At 34.8% G+C, this 20,120-nt stretch overlaps 1 protein-coding gene across 1 annotated transcript in view; it reads left to right on the forward strand.

The window, feature by feature from the left end:
- The window catches only part of LOC135735636 (neural cell adhesion molecule 2), a 178,076-nt gene extending 165,682 nt beyond the window's left edge, over positions 1 to 12,394 (forward strand). The window contains exons 15-17 of the mRNA XM_065254077.1: positions 3,285 to 3,459; positions 8,195 to 8,402; positions 9,666 to 12,394. Of these exons, the coding sequence (XP_065110149.1) occupies positions 3,285 to 3,459; positions 8,195 to 8,402; positions 9,666 to 9,780 (498 nt within the window). The 3' untranslated portion in view covers positions 9,781 to 12,394. The remainder of the gene's footprint in view (positions 1 to 3,284; positions 3,460 to 8,194; positions 8,403 to 9,665) is intronic.
- Positions 12,395 to 20,120: the final 7,726 nt, after the last annotated feature.

Below are 20,120 nucleotides of genomic sequence, written 5' to 3' on the forward strand. Positions count from 1 at the left end.
TATATAAAGAACACTTTACAATAAAGTTGTATTTGTTAACAATAAGTTATGCATTAAAATTAACTAAAAATGCTCAATACTTTTACAACATGTATTAATCTTAGTTTATGTTCATTTTGGCATTAAGTGATACATTTATAAAATCAAGCATTATAACTGTTTACATTAATTAATGCATGAACTAACACGAATAACTGGATTGACATTAACTAACCAGCCTGATCTCACAAAAGACGTGAAATAGTCACGCATTATTTTGCTCAGTTTTTCATGGCATTGTCAAGTATTTCCACAATTTTTTGATTTGTCCAGGATTGTTTGGTTTTTGGTTCATTCGCACTGCCAATGATTTTCCAGATTGTTAATGTGTATTTAAAACCCATGTTTTGAAAAGCTGAACGATATATCTTGTTGTGATGACATGCGGGCATTTTTGTTTTTGATAAGCTCATATGAGCATGTGATGAGCTATTCTTTTATGCCAGTGCAATTTTATGGATATTTTCTGGGACCAAAGTGCTGCGACCGCTGGTTTAACAGAGGTTACTTGATCATGTTAACCAGCTGAACTCTTAGCCCTGGATCAGACCCTGTGCTTTTTAATGGGAATAACATGACATACATTTGACATCAACATCTACTGTCAGAAAATACACATCAGAGATGAGTGAAAATGTTTTCCTCTGATTGAGTTGGATTGAAGTATTTCAGCTGAGATTATATCAGATTATAAACGACTGCAGTAATTCATGCGGTAAAGTCAGTCAGTGTTAATCTTGAGTCGTATATCTGTCAGTGTTGTGGGTGGCTGAATCTGAAATGTCCTCATGGAGAATTCTTCCTCCTCCTTTGGTGAATCTGTGGGCTAAGAAAGATCTCACGCTGTGACCTCATTTGCTTGAAGAATAAAGATGCTTTAAAGAAAGAGGAAAAACACTTTGAAGTTCTTCTGTTTTCCACAGATTTCACCTCTTGTCACAGAACAGAGAAGCCTGACCTGTGTTTGTGTGTTTCTTTATCTCAATACACACATACTAACATTAATAATGAACACGTTCACAGATACACCTGAAAGAGAACCTGTCAGGAACACATCCAGGTCACATTTCATCCCCAATTCAAAAGAAAAAAAATTCTAAAGAAAGAGAAGGAGGCCCCGTACAGCAGCTTGTTTTGATACACCGTTAAATATTACTGTAGAAATGACAGTATTACTGTTAGCTGTTTGCCAGTAACTTACTGTAGATTTAAGTTAATGTTATTTACTGGAAAAGTTAAATGATCATTAAACATCAACAAGTCTTTATCTTTACAGAATAAAACTAAAATAACAGCCTCATGCCCAAAGCATTCTGGGAAACAAAATCCGAAGGAAAAAACAGAAAAAAGTTGATGAGGATTTCTGTTTCCCAGAATGCTTTGCATGAGGCTGTTGTTTAATAGTTTTTTTCTGTAAAGATAAAGACTTGTTCATATTTAATGTAACTTTGATCAAACCTTTACCAGTAAATAACATTAATTTAAATCTACAGTAAGTTACTGGCACACAGCTGCATAACTACAGGAAAACAAAATGTAAGTGTACAATGGCTCATCGCTTTTTCATTCACATCACTCTCTCATTGGCTATTGATGTAATCATTACTAAATATCAAAAATGTTTAAAATATGATCGAGACATCAGAACCGATCGAGGTCCAGGACCGGATTCCCTGGATGGGGTAATTCAGGCCACGAGGCAGAAAGGTTGTGTTTAAAATAATCACTAAAGAAAATGAAACTTGAGTATCATCCAGTCCAATGAAAGTTTGTTTCTGCAATCTCTTTAGAAAGTTTCTGGGATTTGTATAAGAACTGCTGAAAACCTTTAAACAATTCTGGGAAATGAAATCTCTTTAAAGTGCTTTGCTTAAATGCAGCGAGAGAAAAGCAGATTGGAGATTTGATTGTTTTGCTTTTGAGTTCTCCTGCGAGCGTGTTCACAGACAAACCCAATGATAAAAGGAATCAAAGATTTTCAGAAAATAAATTCATTATATTAAGTCATACAGACAGACAGTGAGCTGCGAGTGTTTGGCAAGAGCCAGAAAGACTGAAATGAAGATGATGGAAATGATTTACTTTTCTGCACTGAAAAAAAAAGATTCATTCAATTTACTCATTTCTTTTTTTTTAAGGTAAGTGGTTGCAATCAATTTATTTAAGCTACATTTAAACAAAAAAGATTAGTAAAGTAAAAAAAAAAACGTTTGTCTAAATGTAACTTAAAAAATCATTTTTTTCAGTGTGTTTAATCCACCTGCGTAGAAATATCTAGAAATTCTTACAATCGTGATGCATTTTTGTGATGATCAAAATGACCTAGGAAAATAAATCTAGTTTTTAGACAAAAAAATCAAATTTAAGTGAGTTTGTGCATAAAACACTGAAAAAAAAGATTAATTCAATTTACTCATTTTTTTAAAGATAAGTGGTTGCAATCAATTTACTTAAGCTACATTTAAACAAAAGTTTTTTTTATTTTACTTTACTAATCTTTTTTTCTTTAAATGTAGCTTAAATAAATTGATTGCAACCACTTACCTTAAACAATGGAGTAAATTAAATGAATCTTTTTTTTTTCAGTGAACAAGCAACAAAATCTGCCAATTATGTAAGAATAAAATCTTAACTTTTGTCCTAAGCACTTAAAATAATAAAAGTAAAAAATGTTTTGCTCATTAAGAAAATTCAGCTTTATTTAAGCATTTAAACAAAAATACTAAGTAAGAAAGTGATTTTTTTCAGTGTACACTGCATTTTTCTTGATGAGCAAAATGACCCAAGAACATAAGTCTAGTTTTTAGACCAAAAATATCAAATTTAAGTGATTTTGTGCATAAAACAAGCACAAAAATCTGCCAATGGGGTAAGCAACAAAATCTTGAAAAATTTTCTTAAACACTAAATTCAAGAAAAATTTGCTTACCCCATTGGCAGATTTTTTTTGCTGAAAACAAGACAAAAATACTAAGAATATTTTTCTTGAAAATCATTTTTTGCAGTGTAGTGATTAATTTTGATGTGGTTATCAGCATAAGATATTAGTGTAATAGACTCATAAGCTTAAAATTGGAAACTGTGTCATTATTTACTTACTCACATGTCATTCCAAACCTGTTTAGTCTCTGGACCAGCATGGATGTTTACACCGGTCTAATCTGGTTTTCTCCGTTTGGTGTATGATGTTTCACATGTTGATGATGTGTATATTAAACATCAATGTTTCTGTGTTCGTTTTGCAGGATAAGGAGGAACAGTGGATGACTAAGTTGGTTCCCGGTCTGAACGACTATGCTGTTTTACAGCCGCTTCAGTGGAACACGCGCTACAACGTGGAGATCACAGCACGCAATCTGAAAGGCCTGTCAGAACCCACCTTCTTTCAGTTCCTCATGCCTCAGAAACCTGACATCACAGGTACACATCACACAGTCACCCAATCTCTTTAGTTTTAATATCAACAGTTTGTCTGCGTCTCAGTTGCGCTCTCTATTAGTGAACACCCAAAGTTTACTTTCCCTTCAACAATGCTGTTAATGCACAATATGCAAATTGGCACATGTGATACATCTTGGGGGATTTAAACTTTAGAAACCTTATTGATATTCAAGGCCTTCACAAAAAGCTGTTCGCAGTGGTTCATGTGTCAGATAAAAACAGAAATGTCACGCCACATCAGGGATGATATCAGGTCTCCACGTAGTGAGAGATGAGACGCCTCCAGCAAATCTGAACCTCTGTGTCTGAGACTTTAGAGTAAATAAAGATCATCAAATCCAGCGGAGAGATTTACTGTAGTTTAATCTGTGATGTTGTTTGAAGAGAAATAGCCAACACATCTACTGCACTGACTCGACTTATCAAAACAAACTTACCCTGGAAAGTCATCAAATGGTCAAGGCACTGACAGTCATATATATTTTTATTTCATTTGCGTTTTGAAAGGAATAAAATTGTGAAGTATGGACACATGTAGGACTTCTCATTAAAAGTATTTTTCTTGTATTGTTTTGGGGTGCTTGTGAGGAAATCTTTGGCCAATGGATGTGTAGCTCTCAGCCAACAACTATACACACATATGAAGCCATTGACCTAAAGCAGCTATGAAAATGGCTGAAAAAACCCTGAGGCAAAACATCAGGCAGATAAATCTGATTGTGAAAGTAAAGTGAATGTGAAGTTTGACTTTCACTCGCTGGAGAGAATGAATCTTAAGTTAGTTTTATGATTTTCGTGTAACTTTGATGTTGGCACTGTAGATTTTTTCATGTTCTGCTTTGACTTGCATACAAAGTCAATGATAATATGATTTTTTCCATGTAAATTTATGTATTCAGCAGACATTTTATTAATTTTATTAATTATTTCTGTGTATGTGCGTTCCCTGAACCCATGACCTTTTACATTGCTAATGCAATGCTCCACCGGCTAAGCTACAGGAACACAAATTTAGCACAAAAACAGTACAGACGTACTGCTGTGATTTATCACATTCATTCATTTATTTTTTTGCAAGTCACAATGCAAAAGTTGGTGAATGCATGCTTATGCCTGTGCTTGCATGCTTGTGTGCATGTTCACGTCAGCTATCTATTGTGATTGGTAGCTGGTGATTTTGTGTTTTATAGCTTCATTCAATCATTTATCTGATATTTCATCATGCACAGCTCTTGGGCTCTGCTCCAACACTTAGCGAGCTGCACACATAGGCAGTATTTTAAGTCATCATCAATCCCAAAGGGATGGCAAAGTCTGTTCCCAATGGTATGCAGTAACAATATGAAACATCAGTAAATAGAGTTCATTAAATACTGAAGAACTTTTTCTTTACATATTTATTATTATATACTAGTAGAGACTGCTCTCAGTACTTTAGCGCAGTTATTAACACACATCATGATTTTCATTGTGTCACCTTCATGCACTTTAAACACAAGCACCAATCTTCTGAATGATGGTAACCACAAATCTCAAAGAGGAAACAGAAACAACTCTCAGACATAAATAAACATGAAACACTAACAACTCTTTAATTTCACATTTTAATCTCCAAACGCAGTGCCATGCAAAACTGGGAACTACAAATCCACTGCCTAGTTAGTTAATTATTCATGTAGTTTCAACTCAGAATTATTAAGATATTAGGATAAACTACAAATTTAAGTGGATTCTACATGATAAAAAAGTTGATTTTATTTAATAATGTTTGTGTTTACACTTACTCAAATTAATCCAATTTTTGTTATTTAAATTCAAATTGTGATACATTTTTTAATAGTTTACTCATTTTATTTCATTGAACACATAATCATGTTTTACAGTGTATATAGTGAGCACTTCGTTCATTCTCTTCTGAGGTTGATTATGGGTTTCATTGTGCAGATCTGTAGTTTTTGAGTCGTGCTTTGACATGAAGAAAGGTTGACATCACTGCTGTAAAGCTTTGACAGCAGCTCTTCAACACTTTGTGCTCATAAATGTGCTGTTATGGACATTTGGCTCCATATAATAATGTTTCATATTGTAGCCGTGGCCTCTAAGAGCTGTCGTGAGAGTGTTTTTCGGGTCATTTAGTGCTTTATTGGCTGATAGAGTTAGTGAGAGTCTCCGGTCTGAATGAGAGAAACAATACAGACGTACACTTATAGGACTCAAATGAAAGTTCTTCTTGTTTAGCTTTTTTCAGGGTACACAAACCACAGACACAAAACGCATCTGAAACCACATACCGTGACAGTACGTACTGACTCATATGGCAAAAAATCTATTTGCTGAAATATATTTTGAAATAAGTTTACAAAAATATACTTTTCAAAATTTTTTAAAAATACATTTTTTCAAATCAAAGAAATATATCCACGTTGCATTGGAAGAAAAAACTTTAAAAATAAGAGGTTTGAATATGTTAAAATTAAATATATTTAATTAAAAAATATAATTTATAGAATTAACTTGTATTTAGCATTTATTTAAAACAATTATTTAAATATAAATGTATTTGCTTGCCCTTGAAATACATTTTAAAATATATGTTTGTATGTGAAGTTTAAAATTAAATACATTTTCTAATTCAAAAATATATTTATATTTACTTTTTTACAAAATGAATTTAGCATATATTTAAAACATAGTTTTGGCTAGAGAAATTTACCAGGGAGTCCATGGGATAGTAAATTGCCCATTGAATGCACACTCCAAAATCTAAGTAGGTCATCTGAGTACTTTTTGTATGCTGTTTTTCAAATTTGGCCAAACTACTCAGCTCGCATACTTATTTTTGTATTGTTTAAAGTTCAGCCACTGACATACAACTTTCTTCTAAGAGCACAAAAGCAGATGGTTTAATGAATATCTGGTTTGGTGGCACTTACTTTAACACCCTTATAAAAGTGTAAACCAGAGAGACCCTCAAAGTCAAAGTCCAGATGCATGAGGTGAATGCTGAGGATATGAACCGCTTTGAACTTTTATCCATGTTCTTATGATTTCTCTTTGCATTCGTACATTTGGGGCTCTGTGGTGATAAGAATCAATAAAAACCTCAGATGTTTCAGCATCCGTACCGACTCCAGGCGTCTCATATTTAAGAGTTTTCCTCTAATCATTCCAGGCTTCAGGAGATTCTTCACACATTTAACTCCTTACAGAAGAACATTGTGTTTATACTGCAGGTCGCTTCATGTAAACTGAACATATTGATAGTGTTTGAATCTGTCAGCATCTCAGACATCCACTCACAGAGTGTTTGTGTTTATAACACTATGTGTGAATCTTTCATCTTTACATGTAATGCAAACAGCTCGAAGAACTCAATCTTTGAATATACACTTCAAAGAGTTTAAGACCGGTGTACATGCATGAACTAGACACATCTGAAATAGCATCACATCTAGAAACTTTATGAAAAGTCACTTAAAAGGTTTGTTTCTGTCAATGCATTTAGTTTGCTTTAGTAAAGCTGTTACAAGTGATTGGGTTAAGTTAACCTCCTGTGAATTTTTATTGTAATTGTTAATTGTCTTGTTGTTTTTCTTCTTCCGTTTCTTCCACCATTGATCTATGGCAGCTCACAGAAGCTTACATAGGAAAGCTAGGGTTAGCCTAACCCTAACTAATTATGCACACAGATAGAGGACAGTCATAAAAGTTACCATAGTGAATTTGGGTCTCTATCTCAAACCCGCTAGTGGCACCAACAGTCCAAAGGTTCACTTACGTTCTTGCTTATAATTTCTTATGCGCAAGTCGTAGAAACATAATTTTCATCAAGAACATTTTTCTGCCATCAAATTGGTGTGTTGCATTTAGAAACACTCAGGGCAAAACGTTATGTAATTGTTGTTGATGCGCATATCCTTTTTTGTATACCGCCTCAACGAATAGCGTGGAAAAAAAGATTTGAGGCTGTATCTTCGCCAAACTTGTGTGTATTTTGACAACACTTGGTTCTTGTGATGGCATTCAGGAACTGCGGGTGCATACACAGTTTTGTCAAAGCACCACGTAGTGGTCCGAAAAATGTTTACATGCCTATAACTTTGGCAGCGATTGACGTATTTTCATTGGAGTTGATTCATTAGAGTTCTGAATTGTTGCCGAGTCAAATGATACCAAACATACCAGGTTTTGCCTTACACTTAGCCCAACGCTGCGAAATAGCGCTTACAAAAATCATCGCAAATATCTCCGCGAGCGTTATTTCCATTGACTCAAAACCTGTCTGTGTACTTCTTAGAAATGTTTTTTTCTCTTTGGGGAGAATCTGATCCAGTAGATTGTTGTCACAATTTTATGCTTTTCTTTGGCAATTCACTTCAACAGTCTTGCAGAATGACACATGCATGTGTAAAAGTACAAATAATATGATAATACAAAAAGTACAAAATATATTATACACTATAAAAACGACTAATAAATGTAGTTGCTTAACTGATATGAGGTCATACAAAAATTTAGCTTAAGCAAATCCAGACAGATGTTTTATATCTAAGATGTGTGAGATTTCAAACACAAGTATGATGTTATTTTTATGATATTGCTTTTAATATTACACAAAAATCTCTGCTCACCTGATGTTTCTGGTGTGTAAATATCTACAGGTCTGAGATCAGATAGCATTGACCGAGTGTGTTTATGTCACCTGTGGTCTCAGCAGATTCACTGTTCAGTGGTCTCGGTCTGGGCACTGTGGTGGGTTTGGGTGTAGCCGGTCTTCTTCTGCTGCTGGTGTTGGTGGACGTCTGTTGTTTTTTCCTGCGTCAGTGTGGACTTCTCATGTGCATCAGTCGCAAGTTCTGCAGCAAGAAAACAACCACCAGCGGCAAAAGCAAAGAGATGGAGGAGGGAAAAGCAGCTTATCTGTGAGTTTTTCACTGCTTCTTGTATGTTGTGTTACTGGGTTTGCATTGTCTGGGCATCTTTGTGTTGCATGAAGTTGCTGCATGAACTCTTTGTTTTGCTTGTGTTAGTGAAGAGTTGTGTGAATTTTATTTAACTTGAACAGACTTATATTTCTTCAATAAACAGGAAAAAAGGAACATTAAGACAGATATCAAACTCAGTTTACTGTATCTCAGAACCAGTGGTGCCTCCAAAAAATGTTAATGGGGTGGCCACAGGAGGCCATAGCAAATCATGAAATAAAAATAATTCAGTGTACTCTCTATACCCTTATGTAGTGCACGATATAAGGGTATAGAGAGTTATTTTCGACACAGTCAAGAGCAGGTTAATAGTCTCTTATCTACGCACTAGCAAGAACAAAAAACCTTTGCAACAGATTTGCAATGCAGGTACATACAGTACATAGACTGTGTCTGAAAGTTGTAAAAATACAGTACAATACAGTACAAAGGTAGGAAGGTATCTGAATGCAATGTTTGCTTTATTTCTTGTCTCTTGTGATACCTTTACTGGATCCAATCTTGAAGACAGCAAAGTGCCAAAAAAGTCAACCGCCAAAACTTTTGGATGCACCCATAAGTAAAAATCATACTCTTATTCAGTCTTGTTTGCCAATTATCTATAAACATCCTTAAAACAACATCCATTCCCCTAAGAACCAAAAGCATTTTTGTCTTTATTTCAGAAAAATCTAACAGAATTTTGTGAAGTTTATGTTTTAAAACAAGAACCAAGATGTTTGCAGGGCAAGAAAAATAATCTTGTTTTTCCTTTTGAATGTAATTATTTTTCTTACTCAAACAGTTTGTTCTTTTTTAAGCAAAAGCATTAAGATATTTTGTTAGATTTCTTTGCAAGACATACAATTTTCTTTCGTTTTACTTTAGACGTAAAAATATCTGCTTTTAAGGACTGTATTGGAAAACAAGACCATAAAACCATAAAAGAAAAAGAGTTTTCCAACTTTCAACTTTCAAGTTTGTTTTGGCAAACCTTTGGTTGGTTTTCTGTATGGTGAGAAATTAAGTTTGATTATATTTCATTGATCGGTTTGTTGGTCAGTCAGTTGTGTTGTAAGTATGCATCACTTAGTCTAGTTTGTGTGCATTTAATGTTGTTGAATATTATTGAAGAGTTGCATGCTTGTTTTTCTCTATGTCTGTGTTGTTACAAATTCATCAAACACGTTTGAACATCGTCTTCTCGCTGCTCTAATGCAGGAAACTCCCACTAAAGGAAGAAAATGGTAAAGACGTACTGAAGCCGGATTTAATCGAGATCAAAGTGCGTGGTGACAACAGCCTTCACACAAAACACGACGACAGTAAAGCATAATGGAGGCCGTGCCGAACATTCCCAGCCCATTCAAACTAAGAAAAAAATATCAAAAGAGAATCCTATGAAAATCTTCAGAATGGATGAATAATGAAGATATGGGCGTGTAAATATGTTGAAATATTAACAGGGACAGAGTTGAGTTTTTTGTGATAAATCTATGATGGTCTTTCTATTCAAGGCTCCAGCACTTTGGGTTGCCGTTTTTGTCTTTGGCCTTTTTTTCGTGTTTTGATGGCATCATGAAGATCTCCTGCAGCAGCGTCCTGACACGACCCAACGGATTCAAAGATCTTTCTTCTCTTTTCCAGGCATGTCGAGTAAAAATCGAGTCCACTGAGATGTCTGACTACAGTATGTTGTCTTGATTCTTTCAGATTCTGGCCATCTTTAGCTACGTGTCGGGTCTTTTAGTGTTTTTCTAGAAGTGTGGAGAATTTCAGCCGATGAAATTATGGTTTGAATTCACAGCCTGCCTTTATTCGGTTTTTCAGCCCTCTGAGACCGAACATCTCTATTGGGTTTTCTTATATACTCTTGATAATTTCATCTGCCGGCCGTCACGTCTACAGTTCATCCTTCAGACTTCTTCATCAAGTGTTTGTAGCAGCTGTGATGTTTGAAGAAACACAGGGGAGTCAAAGCAAATCCTGGCAAAACTTTCAGTTGTATATTGAGTTGATAGTTTCAACTTCGACTGCCATGACGTCAGGTGAAATGTTGTTAACTGTATGCATGAGTGTGTATGTGAGTATGACCAGAAATATATTGTACTCCACACAAACCAAGACATGACACTTAGACAAGGCATTGCAATGTGCAGTTTTAAGCTACATTTACATGACAAGGATATAGTCAAAACTGAGTTTTTCCTTTGCATATTTTACGTACGACAATGATGTCAGAAAGATACGTGTTTACACAAATATGCAAAAAGACAATAGTATTAAATGTGGCAGGCCAGTAGATGGCGATGTTACTTTGTAAAGAAACACCACATGCCTCTGCACGTATGCATTCTTCTACAAAGCGATAAATACAAACAATCAAGACGACGAAAGCATCGATCAGTCTTGTTTAGACGGACTACAAGTGACCCTGGACTATAAATCACTTAAAATGATGTAAACTTTGTTGAAGACGCATTCATAAACTCAGTATCTTGAGTATCACTAAACAATCAAAAAAAAAATAATGAAGTTTTGAAATTGAAATAAGTTTACTTTTTTCTTAGACACTTAAAGAAACAGTATGTAGGATTGTGGCCAAAACTGGTATTGCCATCACAAAACTTGTGGCTAAAACAGGTACTGCAATCACACAGCTGGTGGCCAATACACAAAAAGACAACATAAACATCAGTTGAGGGCTGCAACTCCATTTTTTAAATGGCAATATCCTGGCCAGACCACTGTTGTCAGTGATATTATGACCTATCAGGGCCATTTTATGATTAATTGATATACATTTCTTACATACTGTTCCTTTCATTCAAGAAACGTTTTCTCTCCCCATTGGCAGATATTTTTTGCTTGTTAAAAGAACAAATTTAATTAAATTGTATGTTTTTTGTCTAACAACTAGACATATTTTCTTAGGTAATTTTGTTCATCTTGATTTAAGATTTTTTTTTCTACTGAAAACAAGACAAAAATACTAAGTAAGAAAGTCATGATTTGCAGTGTGTATTTGAGTGATGATGTGCAATATGTTTCTGGTCACTGTTTGCCAGCTAAACCGTGCACTTGAGTTATTATATTTATTATATTTTACTATAGTTTATATCTGTTTGTACATAAATGAGTTTGTTATAGTCTTAATGAATCACAAGTGTTCACAGAAAATCAAATAAAGATCAGGTCGACTCTTTTCTTTAAGATTCATTAAGGCATCACAGAGCAAATCTAAACATTTATTGTTAAAACCGTATCTGTATTAAGATGTTGAATGCAAAAAATTCATGTATTTTTACTTGTCTATTATAAATAATTATAATCTTTTGGTTAATATATAAATGGGATTTATTTGGATAAGATTGAACTTGTAGTATGATAACCCAGACAAGAGATGACAGTATGTGCACTGGTTTAACACTGGAAGTTAAGTCATTAATGTGTTTTTATTTAGCACTTTTTAACAGATCTGCGAAAACATCTCTAATGTGTTCATACTCGCAAATGTATTTGATCCGTGTCTCTATGCCTAAAAATCAAAAGGAAACGTTTGTCAAGTCGAATTAAACTAGAATTTTCTCACATTAAGCGGCCAAAACAAAACAATAAAGTAAATGTTGTTTGTGTGACAGATTCACTGAATCATCTCGCATGATAATAATAACCTGTAGTTTTATTCACTGCAAAGAAAAACTTGAATCAGTTGTCTAAAAAGCAAACTTTATAATAAAGAATGATGTAAAATACAGTTTGTGGCAGGTAGAAGATATTTATTTATACATTTTATTTCCTTCAGTTGAATTAATAAGACTTTATTTTCTGAACATTGGAAATAATCATTCATATATAATATAAATTTATATTCATTGTATCCTAAACACTCACACACACAATTCTGATGAATTTCTGTTCTATGCATAATTTAATTAAGATCTCTCATGTGACTCATGTGACTCTGTTTGATGTTATAACTCTGATCTTCTGTGTATATCACAGGCTTTTGGTTAACAGGGAACCACAGAAATCACTGTTAACGCTGTATTTTACACTTGTAAATAAATGTGTCCTGTTATGAGAAATTCCCACTTTATTTGTCAGTGTCGACTTGTCGTATAATTCTTGTAGAATAATTTGTTTTTAATGATCTCATAAGTGCAATGAATCTTTCCTGTTAGTATTTGAGAAACAGATGAGAAATTGTGACTTTAGTAAAGTTTACTTGTACTTTACCCGGGTCAGTCATCTGATGAAACGAAATTGAACATGAAGGGTTATGTAAATGTGGAAATGTTTTGTTAATGTTTTTTTTTAAACGATAAACTTTCATTTATTTTGGAATATTGTGACATTTTTTACAAATGAATTATCTGTGAGCTTCATTATTTTTAAAAGTTCGTAATCTCTAATTAAACATGCAAATCTCCTTCCCTCCTTGTAAATATAGGTGGTTCGAGTTCATGCGGTGCTGAGTAGACCGATCGATGAGAATTGCCACTTGTAAATCAAGTTGAACACTGGTGCTTGCTGTAGGGACGTGTGCGCCTTGTTGCCTTTTATTTAAATCGCAAATGAAGTGAATTTGTAAAAAAAAGTTGCAACCAGAAACCCTTTATATTGAATATTTTAGTTGCTGTTTTGCCCGAAAATAATGGGGAACATAAGCCTAGATTATTAAAATCACTTGTCCTTTTTAAATGTCTTTAACTTCTTTTATTTTTATGTTATAACATGACACAATATAACATATTACAGTTATATGAGTCAGTCCTCGCCAGCATTTTTTGTGATTTTTACCAAAGTTTCACAAAATGCCTTCCAAGAATATTTTCTTCTATATAAACATACAAATATATCAAATGAAAGAACAGACCCTCGGCTTTCAAAAGTTGGGTTAGAGTAATAACTCTTGTTTAATTGCTTATGAAATCATTATTTTGTATTTTTGTGTTTTTCTATAGCAGTTTCAGTGGTTGCGTTCAGCATGAAGGTTTCTATTGACTCTTTTATTAAACTGCACAGCATTGATAATAGAAAAACCTGCAGGCTGACTTAAAACAATCAATTATCTAAACATAGAGCAATTACGTCTTAATACTTTCATTGAATTGTAAGTGAATAAAAGAGAGAGACAAAAAAATGTAAAGGACAAGTTGGGTATTTTACACTAAAAGCCCTGTTTTCAGATTGTTTATGATGAAATAGAACGGTTTTGACTGAAATTTGGACATATGATGCTGTCCTGAGAATTTTCGGATGTTTCTTGTATCGCCTCCCACCTCTATAATGGCTTTATAGGTGCACTGGAACAATCCTTTCCTAAAATGCATTAAACTTTCATTTACAAAGACGTGAAACTCACCGAGTGGTCAGGGGTGTTCACTGATATTGTGATTATTGTATTATCTGTTTTATTGCTCCATTGATCAGATTTTGCCTGATTTCTCAACAATAGATAGATGGAAGAAACACACGTATAAATATCATATTATTATAATCCAGCTGGGAGCTTTAAATCACTCAGGATGATTAGTGAATAGCTCATTGTCTCCTGAGGCTGAATATTATTAAAGAAAGAGTATTATCTTTATGAGAAATGAACCTTTTTAGCTTACAGTATAAAATATTGCTTACCGTCACACTGTTTGCTGTCTTTATGAAGTAATTAAAATATAGGAGTTATAAAAGTTCAGCGTTCTCCTGATAATAATACTAAAGATTGTTGCTATGTCTTATTATATCTCTCTGTTTAATGTGGAAATTAATTAAAGATACAAATAAATATCTTAAGTTAAATAAACATTGTTCAGCTTTAAATATTGCACATTTTTCTAATGAACATCTACAATAAAAATGCAATGCAGTGGTATACTGTATAAGTAAAATGCCTGGTGTTCATTGCTAGATATCTGAGATCAAAATCAGCTGAGACAGAATTGTATTGAAGAACGAAAGAAAGAAAAGGTTGGAACTACATGTGGCTGAGTAAACAATTATTTTCATTTTGAATTATTTAACTGAATGCAAACCATTAAACTGTTTGGATGAAATCTACAGAATAATGCCAAGACAACATCAGACCTGATCAGACTCAAAGTCTCAGTCTGATTCCCAGTATGGATTATCCAGCAGGTTTCCTAATGTTGGGACTGTAGTGTTAGTAAGGAACATCAGGAGAGGATGAGTTTAATCCCCTCACCCCAAAAACCAGAGGCTCGTACTGGGTTGTGTGTTGTGTAATCATGTTTCAGTGTGGACTAATATACACCAATCTGGCAAGCAGAACATAATCCACTGGTGTTGCCAGGTGTCCTTAAATGTGAGTATTAGATTGTATTTGCTTTGAGAGTTTATTCATATATACATGAGATGACCACACAAAGCAAAAAAGTATTCAAAAATAATGATGTAAATAAGTCTTGAGGGTGAAGAAATGACCACAGATATTTCATTTAGAAATTCATCGGGTGGATACCTGGTTTCTAGTCCTAGACTATAATGCATGTTTGAGCTGCCTTAATTTAAAAACTTCTTGCACTGACATATCTTTACATATATAAGTGTCATTGTTTTGTCCCAAAATGCACACCACTATTGTTTTTTGTGAGGTTTGTTTGTACAAACTTCTTAACGTCCTAATATAACTAAGGTCTAGTCCTGGATTAATCTAAACCCTGTCCGGAAAAATGACCCTATTTGTAATATCACAAATAAAAAAACAAAGGATGAGGACAAAACAAACATCATCAGAGAGGAAAACCTCTACACACGTCAGAAATGATGCCAGCATGCCCGGCACCTTGAGTCCTCATTTATGAAATATCATTTGATGCTGTGCTGTCCATGTCTCTTTTAAACATGTCATAGTGTTAATGTATTTATCCTCAACATCAGGACATTTGCTATTGTGTGAAACATTTATTTAAAACTGAGATTTTGTTCACAGTAACTTCAGTGTTTATATTGAAAAGAAACCACAACATCCAGAGATTCTGCCTGTGCTACACAGAGACTGTAACCATGGCAACAACACAGAATGCTGTGCGTGCGTGCGTGTGTGCCTGGGAAAGAGAGAGTTAGTGGCTACAGTGTAAACAAAAGCACAGAGTTAAAGTGTTTCAGCTGATCAAATGTGTGAAAGATCATCCACACCGATCAGGGCTTTAGATTTCATTCAATCTCCTGCAGTTAAATGTGCCCTCAGTCTTCATCATCTGTCAAGTGATGGTCTGAACTCACAGCCGCTGTCGTCTGGTGGAAATCCAGTTTACATTGTGTCTCTTCTTATCTCACCCGTGTGCCATTTGGTCTGAAAGCACAGACTGTAGTTCACACTAGCAAGTGCAATTTCCAAAATCTTATGAAATGAGGAAATTAATAAATCATTCTCCAAACCAAAGTGAAAATGAAGTCAAAATCTATAAGACGACTTACTGGACAGAAGCACACGCAGGTCGAGAGCGTTAGACGGTGGAGGAGACGGTGATGAGCTGTTATGAGGGAGAATTGCGAAGCTAAAAATGGATTTTTCTTTCACGTTCACTAATATGAAGAATGCAGAATTAATTGGCCTCTTTGGGGATATGGAGAGACCTAATTGTTGAAAATGAGGAAAACACTTTTCAGTTTTAGGGAAGCATGCCATGAATATTTGTCTTCATTTTTCAAACTCATATGCTTCACAGGCTATACTTTCATTTAAGTGTAATTTACCTGGAGAAATAAGTTATTTGTGCTTAATCCGATTCAAGTGCACTCATGACATCATCTACCCCACAAGAGCTTAGTTATCCGACATCTTCAGGTCATTTATTTAAAATCATTATTAAACACATCCGAGGTCACGTACTGTTTGTCAAAACTGATGTGATCCATCTCAATACAACATTTAATTGTTTTCTAGCCTATAGGTGAGATTTGTAAACACTTTACTGTTCACTGAGGTTTTATTGTATTAGGGTTTCTTACAAGCATTATCTTTCTGTCAGATTTAATCGTTTATATTGATGCTTTGGGAATATTGAGTGAATGAAAAATGAGCAGAAAAAAACGGTTGCCTTTAATAAGCTCAATGGGGAATATTTTGTGGTAAAAATAATTTGATTTCTGTAAAGTTGCTTTGCTCCAACCAACATTGTGAAAGTGCAATAGAAATCAAAGTTAATGTTGAAGATTTAATTGCCTTTCTATGCAAATTGTTGATAAATGTGTTGTGTAAGCTGGAAGGCAAGTCTATATCTTTTATACATGCCAATAAAACACAAACACATTTATAGAGGACTACTACTGCTCTCAGATCAGTGTTTCTCATGCTGTCGTCTGTCTGATGGTCTCACTTGTGACTTGTTTGAGGGTTTGGAGAATCGGTGGCGGTCAGGGTCAGACGTCCCATCGGGCTGAATGTGACAGATCCATCTGTTGTGTTCTGAAGATCTGATTTCACCTGCTGTGACCTGAACTGGACAGTCATCCACACAGACCCTCTTATTTATAATGCATAAGGAGGACACTGATCTGGGGTCAGTTAAGTGTTTACATTCTATGAATGTTAAAATAACATCATGCTGTATGCAAAACAATGTCATAATATTAAAATAAATGTTTGAAGATTTTATGTCCACCCAGAATGAATGAGTGCAGATTATTTCACCACAATAAAGAAATGTTTGTGTATCTCGTTATTGCCTCAAACAAAATTATGAAGTCTTTAAAAGATTTCAACCTGGCAAAATCCAGTCAACCCGAGTGATCAATCCATCTTTATAAGTGTAAATTATATCAAGTCTGTCCTGTGTTAAACAGCAATAATAAAATCACTGCCCAGATGACTTTTAAAGGAACACACCCACATTTTGTGAATTTAGCTTATTCACCGTATCCCCCAGAGTTAGATAAGTTCATACATACCTTTTCATCTCTGTGCATGCTGTAACTCTGTCTGACACAGCCCCGCTAGCTTAGCTTAGCACAAAGTCTGGAAGTGAATGGCTTCAGCTAGCATATTGCTCCCAATAAGTGACAAAAAAGGGGCTTCTCGGGTGCTGCGAGCAAATCACTCCACCCAAGTAGCAGTGCTTCGTCTTCTGAGAATATAGTTCCCAGTATGTATACTGTTAAAAGATGGCTGTGTCTCATATGACCTTGTTATTTGTACACGGTGTGACTATACAAATCACAACACATAAATAGGAAAAAGTTTGCGTTATTTTGTCACTTATTGGGTGCAGTATGCTAGCTGGAGCCATTCACTTCCAGTCTTTGTGCTAAGCTAAGCTAGTGGGGGCTGCGTCAGACAGAGTTACAGCACGCACAGAGATGAGAAAGGTATGAAAGGACTTATCTAACTCTGGGGGATACGATGAATAAGATAAATTCCCCAAATGTGGGCGTGTTCCTTTAAGGTAGATGTTGAATGACCCGTGAGCTTCACTTGCTTTAAAAGTTTTCTTTTGTGAATAAGACATTACATTGAATAAAAATCATCAGTGCTCAGAGAGAGAGAGAGAGCGGTTTTCATCTCTTTCTGTTTTGTTTCTCCTGTAGAAATGTGCTGATGAATTGAGTAATCATTTGATTGAGGTTGAGCGAGAGCTGCATAAGAATCTCTTTGCCATCCTTTGATGTCACAGAATTAAAAATCACATTACTCTCATTAATAGACGGACAAAATGGCCCAGTTTTCAGCGAAGCAGAATGGAGATGGAGCGCTTTCGGCGATTGATTTCGCCTTCGTCGTTCTCCCAATTTGTGTTGATGTAATAGTGCAGATTTCCCCAGAGCTCAATCCAATCTCCTGTTCTTATTCCAGCACAAACACGTCCCTGTGTTTCACGAAATAGTCCAAACTTGAGAAACATAGCAGTGTATTATCAGAAATACAAATGAAGGTTTCCTCAGAAGAGGATGAAATGTACATTTGATTGATTGAGAAACCAAAGAAAGACCAGAAGAGATTAATGAGAGATTTGCACCTGCACACGCTGGACTTTCTCTCTCGTGCAGTAATGTGCTATTGTCCGTGTGATATATCCTGAGATTATAAACAGCTGGTTGAACCCAGTTTAATCATTCAACGCATTTGGCTGTTTGAGGTCACCACTGTTACTCATTGATTTATTTCTCGACAGAGCCGAGGTTCAGCTGGAGAATCTGTGTCAATGTTGGACCATGAGATGCGTTACATCATTGTGCAACTAATAAACATTTACATTTATTCATTTCATTCAAAGCAAGTTACAAATGAGGAAGGATTGAACAGTTTCTCTTCGATCAATAAGTTATGTTTACAAGTATAGAAGTCTCTTTTAGTGTTAAGATTATTTTGACATCATAAGTAAAGGAATTTCATTAACAGATGTGTTTTTGCTCATTAAAATAACTTTATTTCAGAGACAGTTCAGAAATCACCCTGCAGATGTGTTGTGTAAGTAAGGGATAATGTAGAGGCAGCCGGTAGTTATCGGGAAATAAGCGAAATAAGTGTGATCAGGACCCATAGCTGTCATGCTCTATTTTGTCAAGTTCAGTCTCAGTAAGCTCTCTGTGTCTTGTCGTTGTTCATTCTTCTATCCACTGTTTAAATGTTTTGTTTTTTCCGTACATGTTAAAATTAATGTCAAAATTTTAAAATATTAATTGTGGTTGTTCAGTGTTTGTCACAAGATGGCGCCAAACAGTAATCTTTATTGATCTTTATTGGCGCGGAGCGATTTTAATCGTACAAGTAGTACCGGCTATGCGTTATTACTTTGGAGCGGTTATTATTTGAAAAGAAAGAACCTGCAAATGTCTCAACTGACCAATCAGAATCAAGCAATCCAGAGAGCCGTGTAATAATGTGTTTTAACCTTATTTGGTCATAGGAATTTTTTTTTATCATTTGCCTATTTAATTATTTTTTTTTTTTTTTGGTGTGCTGGTTAAAAGTATGATGGTTAAAAGATTGACATCCTGATGTCAATCACTAAGTAAAATGGTCTATAACTATCTTCTGTAGTAGATGCAGGACTGTAAAATGTTCGTCCAATCAATGCAACCGGTCCTAATGTAATGATAGGATGTCTTAGATGCCTATCAAACTATAGCTCTGTCTTGTTTTGGTAGGCTGCGTCCTCCAGAGGTCACATTCGAAGGCTGCATAGATCATAAGGCTGTCTTATTCAGAAAAGCAAGTGGGACACTCCGAATGTGACCTTTAAATGCAAACCTCTTTAACAGGAATTCAGAGGATGCATGAGTCGTATCCTTCGCTGCTGCAAATAACCCACAACTCCTTGCATCGCTGCAAACAACGCCACTTCTCAACGTCATTCTGCACATTGTCTGTTGTAAATACTATAGCAAAGATCTGGTGTTTAAATGTAAAAGTAGTTTGAAGTTTTAGTTTTACCTTAATATACATGTAAATGTATAATTTTTTGTAGCACTTTTACAGAGAGTAGGATCAACTATAATATTAAGTAATACTGTATATAGTGTACAGTATAGTGATGTTGTGTATAGGCTAGTTATTGAAATGTAGTTAATTAGATAATTAATGTCTCATTACCCCACAACTTAAATCTCTGGTAAAAATGGGTAAACTTTATTCTTTTTAATATCTGTTGTATGTACGCCACAGTTACTCAAACATTGCACATATGAAAACAACATATAAACAAATTTTTTTAT

The sequence above is a fragment of the Paramisgurnus dabryanus genome, chromosome 4 (genome assembly GCF_030506205.2).
Source record: "Paramisgurnus dabryanus chromosome 4, PD_genome_1.1, whole genome shotgun sequence".
Lineage (NCBI taxonomy): Eukaryota > Metazoa > Chordata > Actinopteri > Cypriniformes > Cobitidae > Paramisgurnus > Paramisgurnus dabryanus.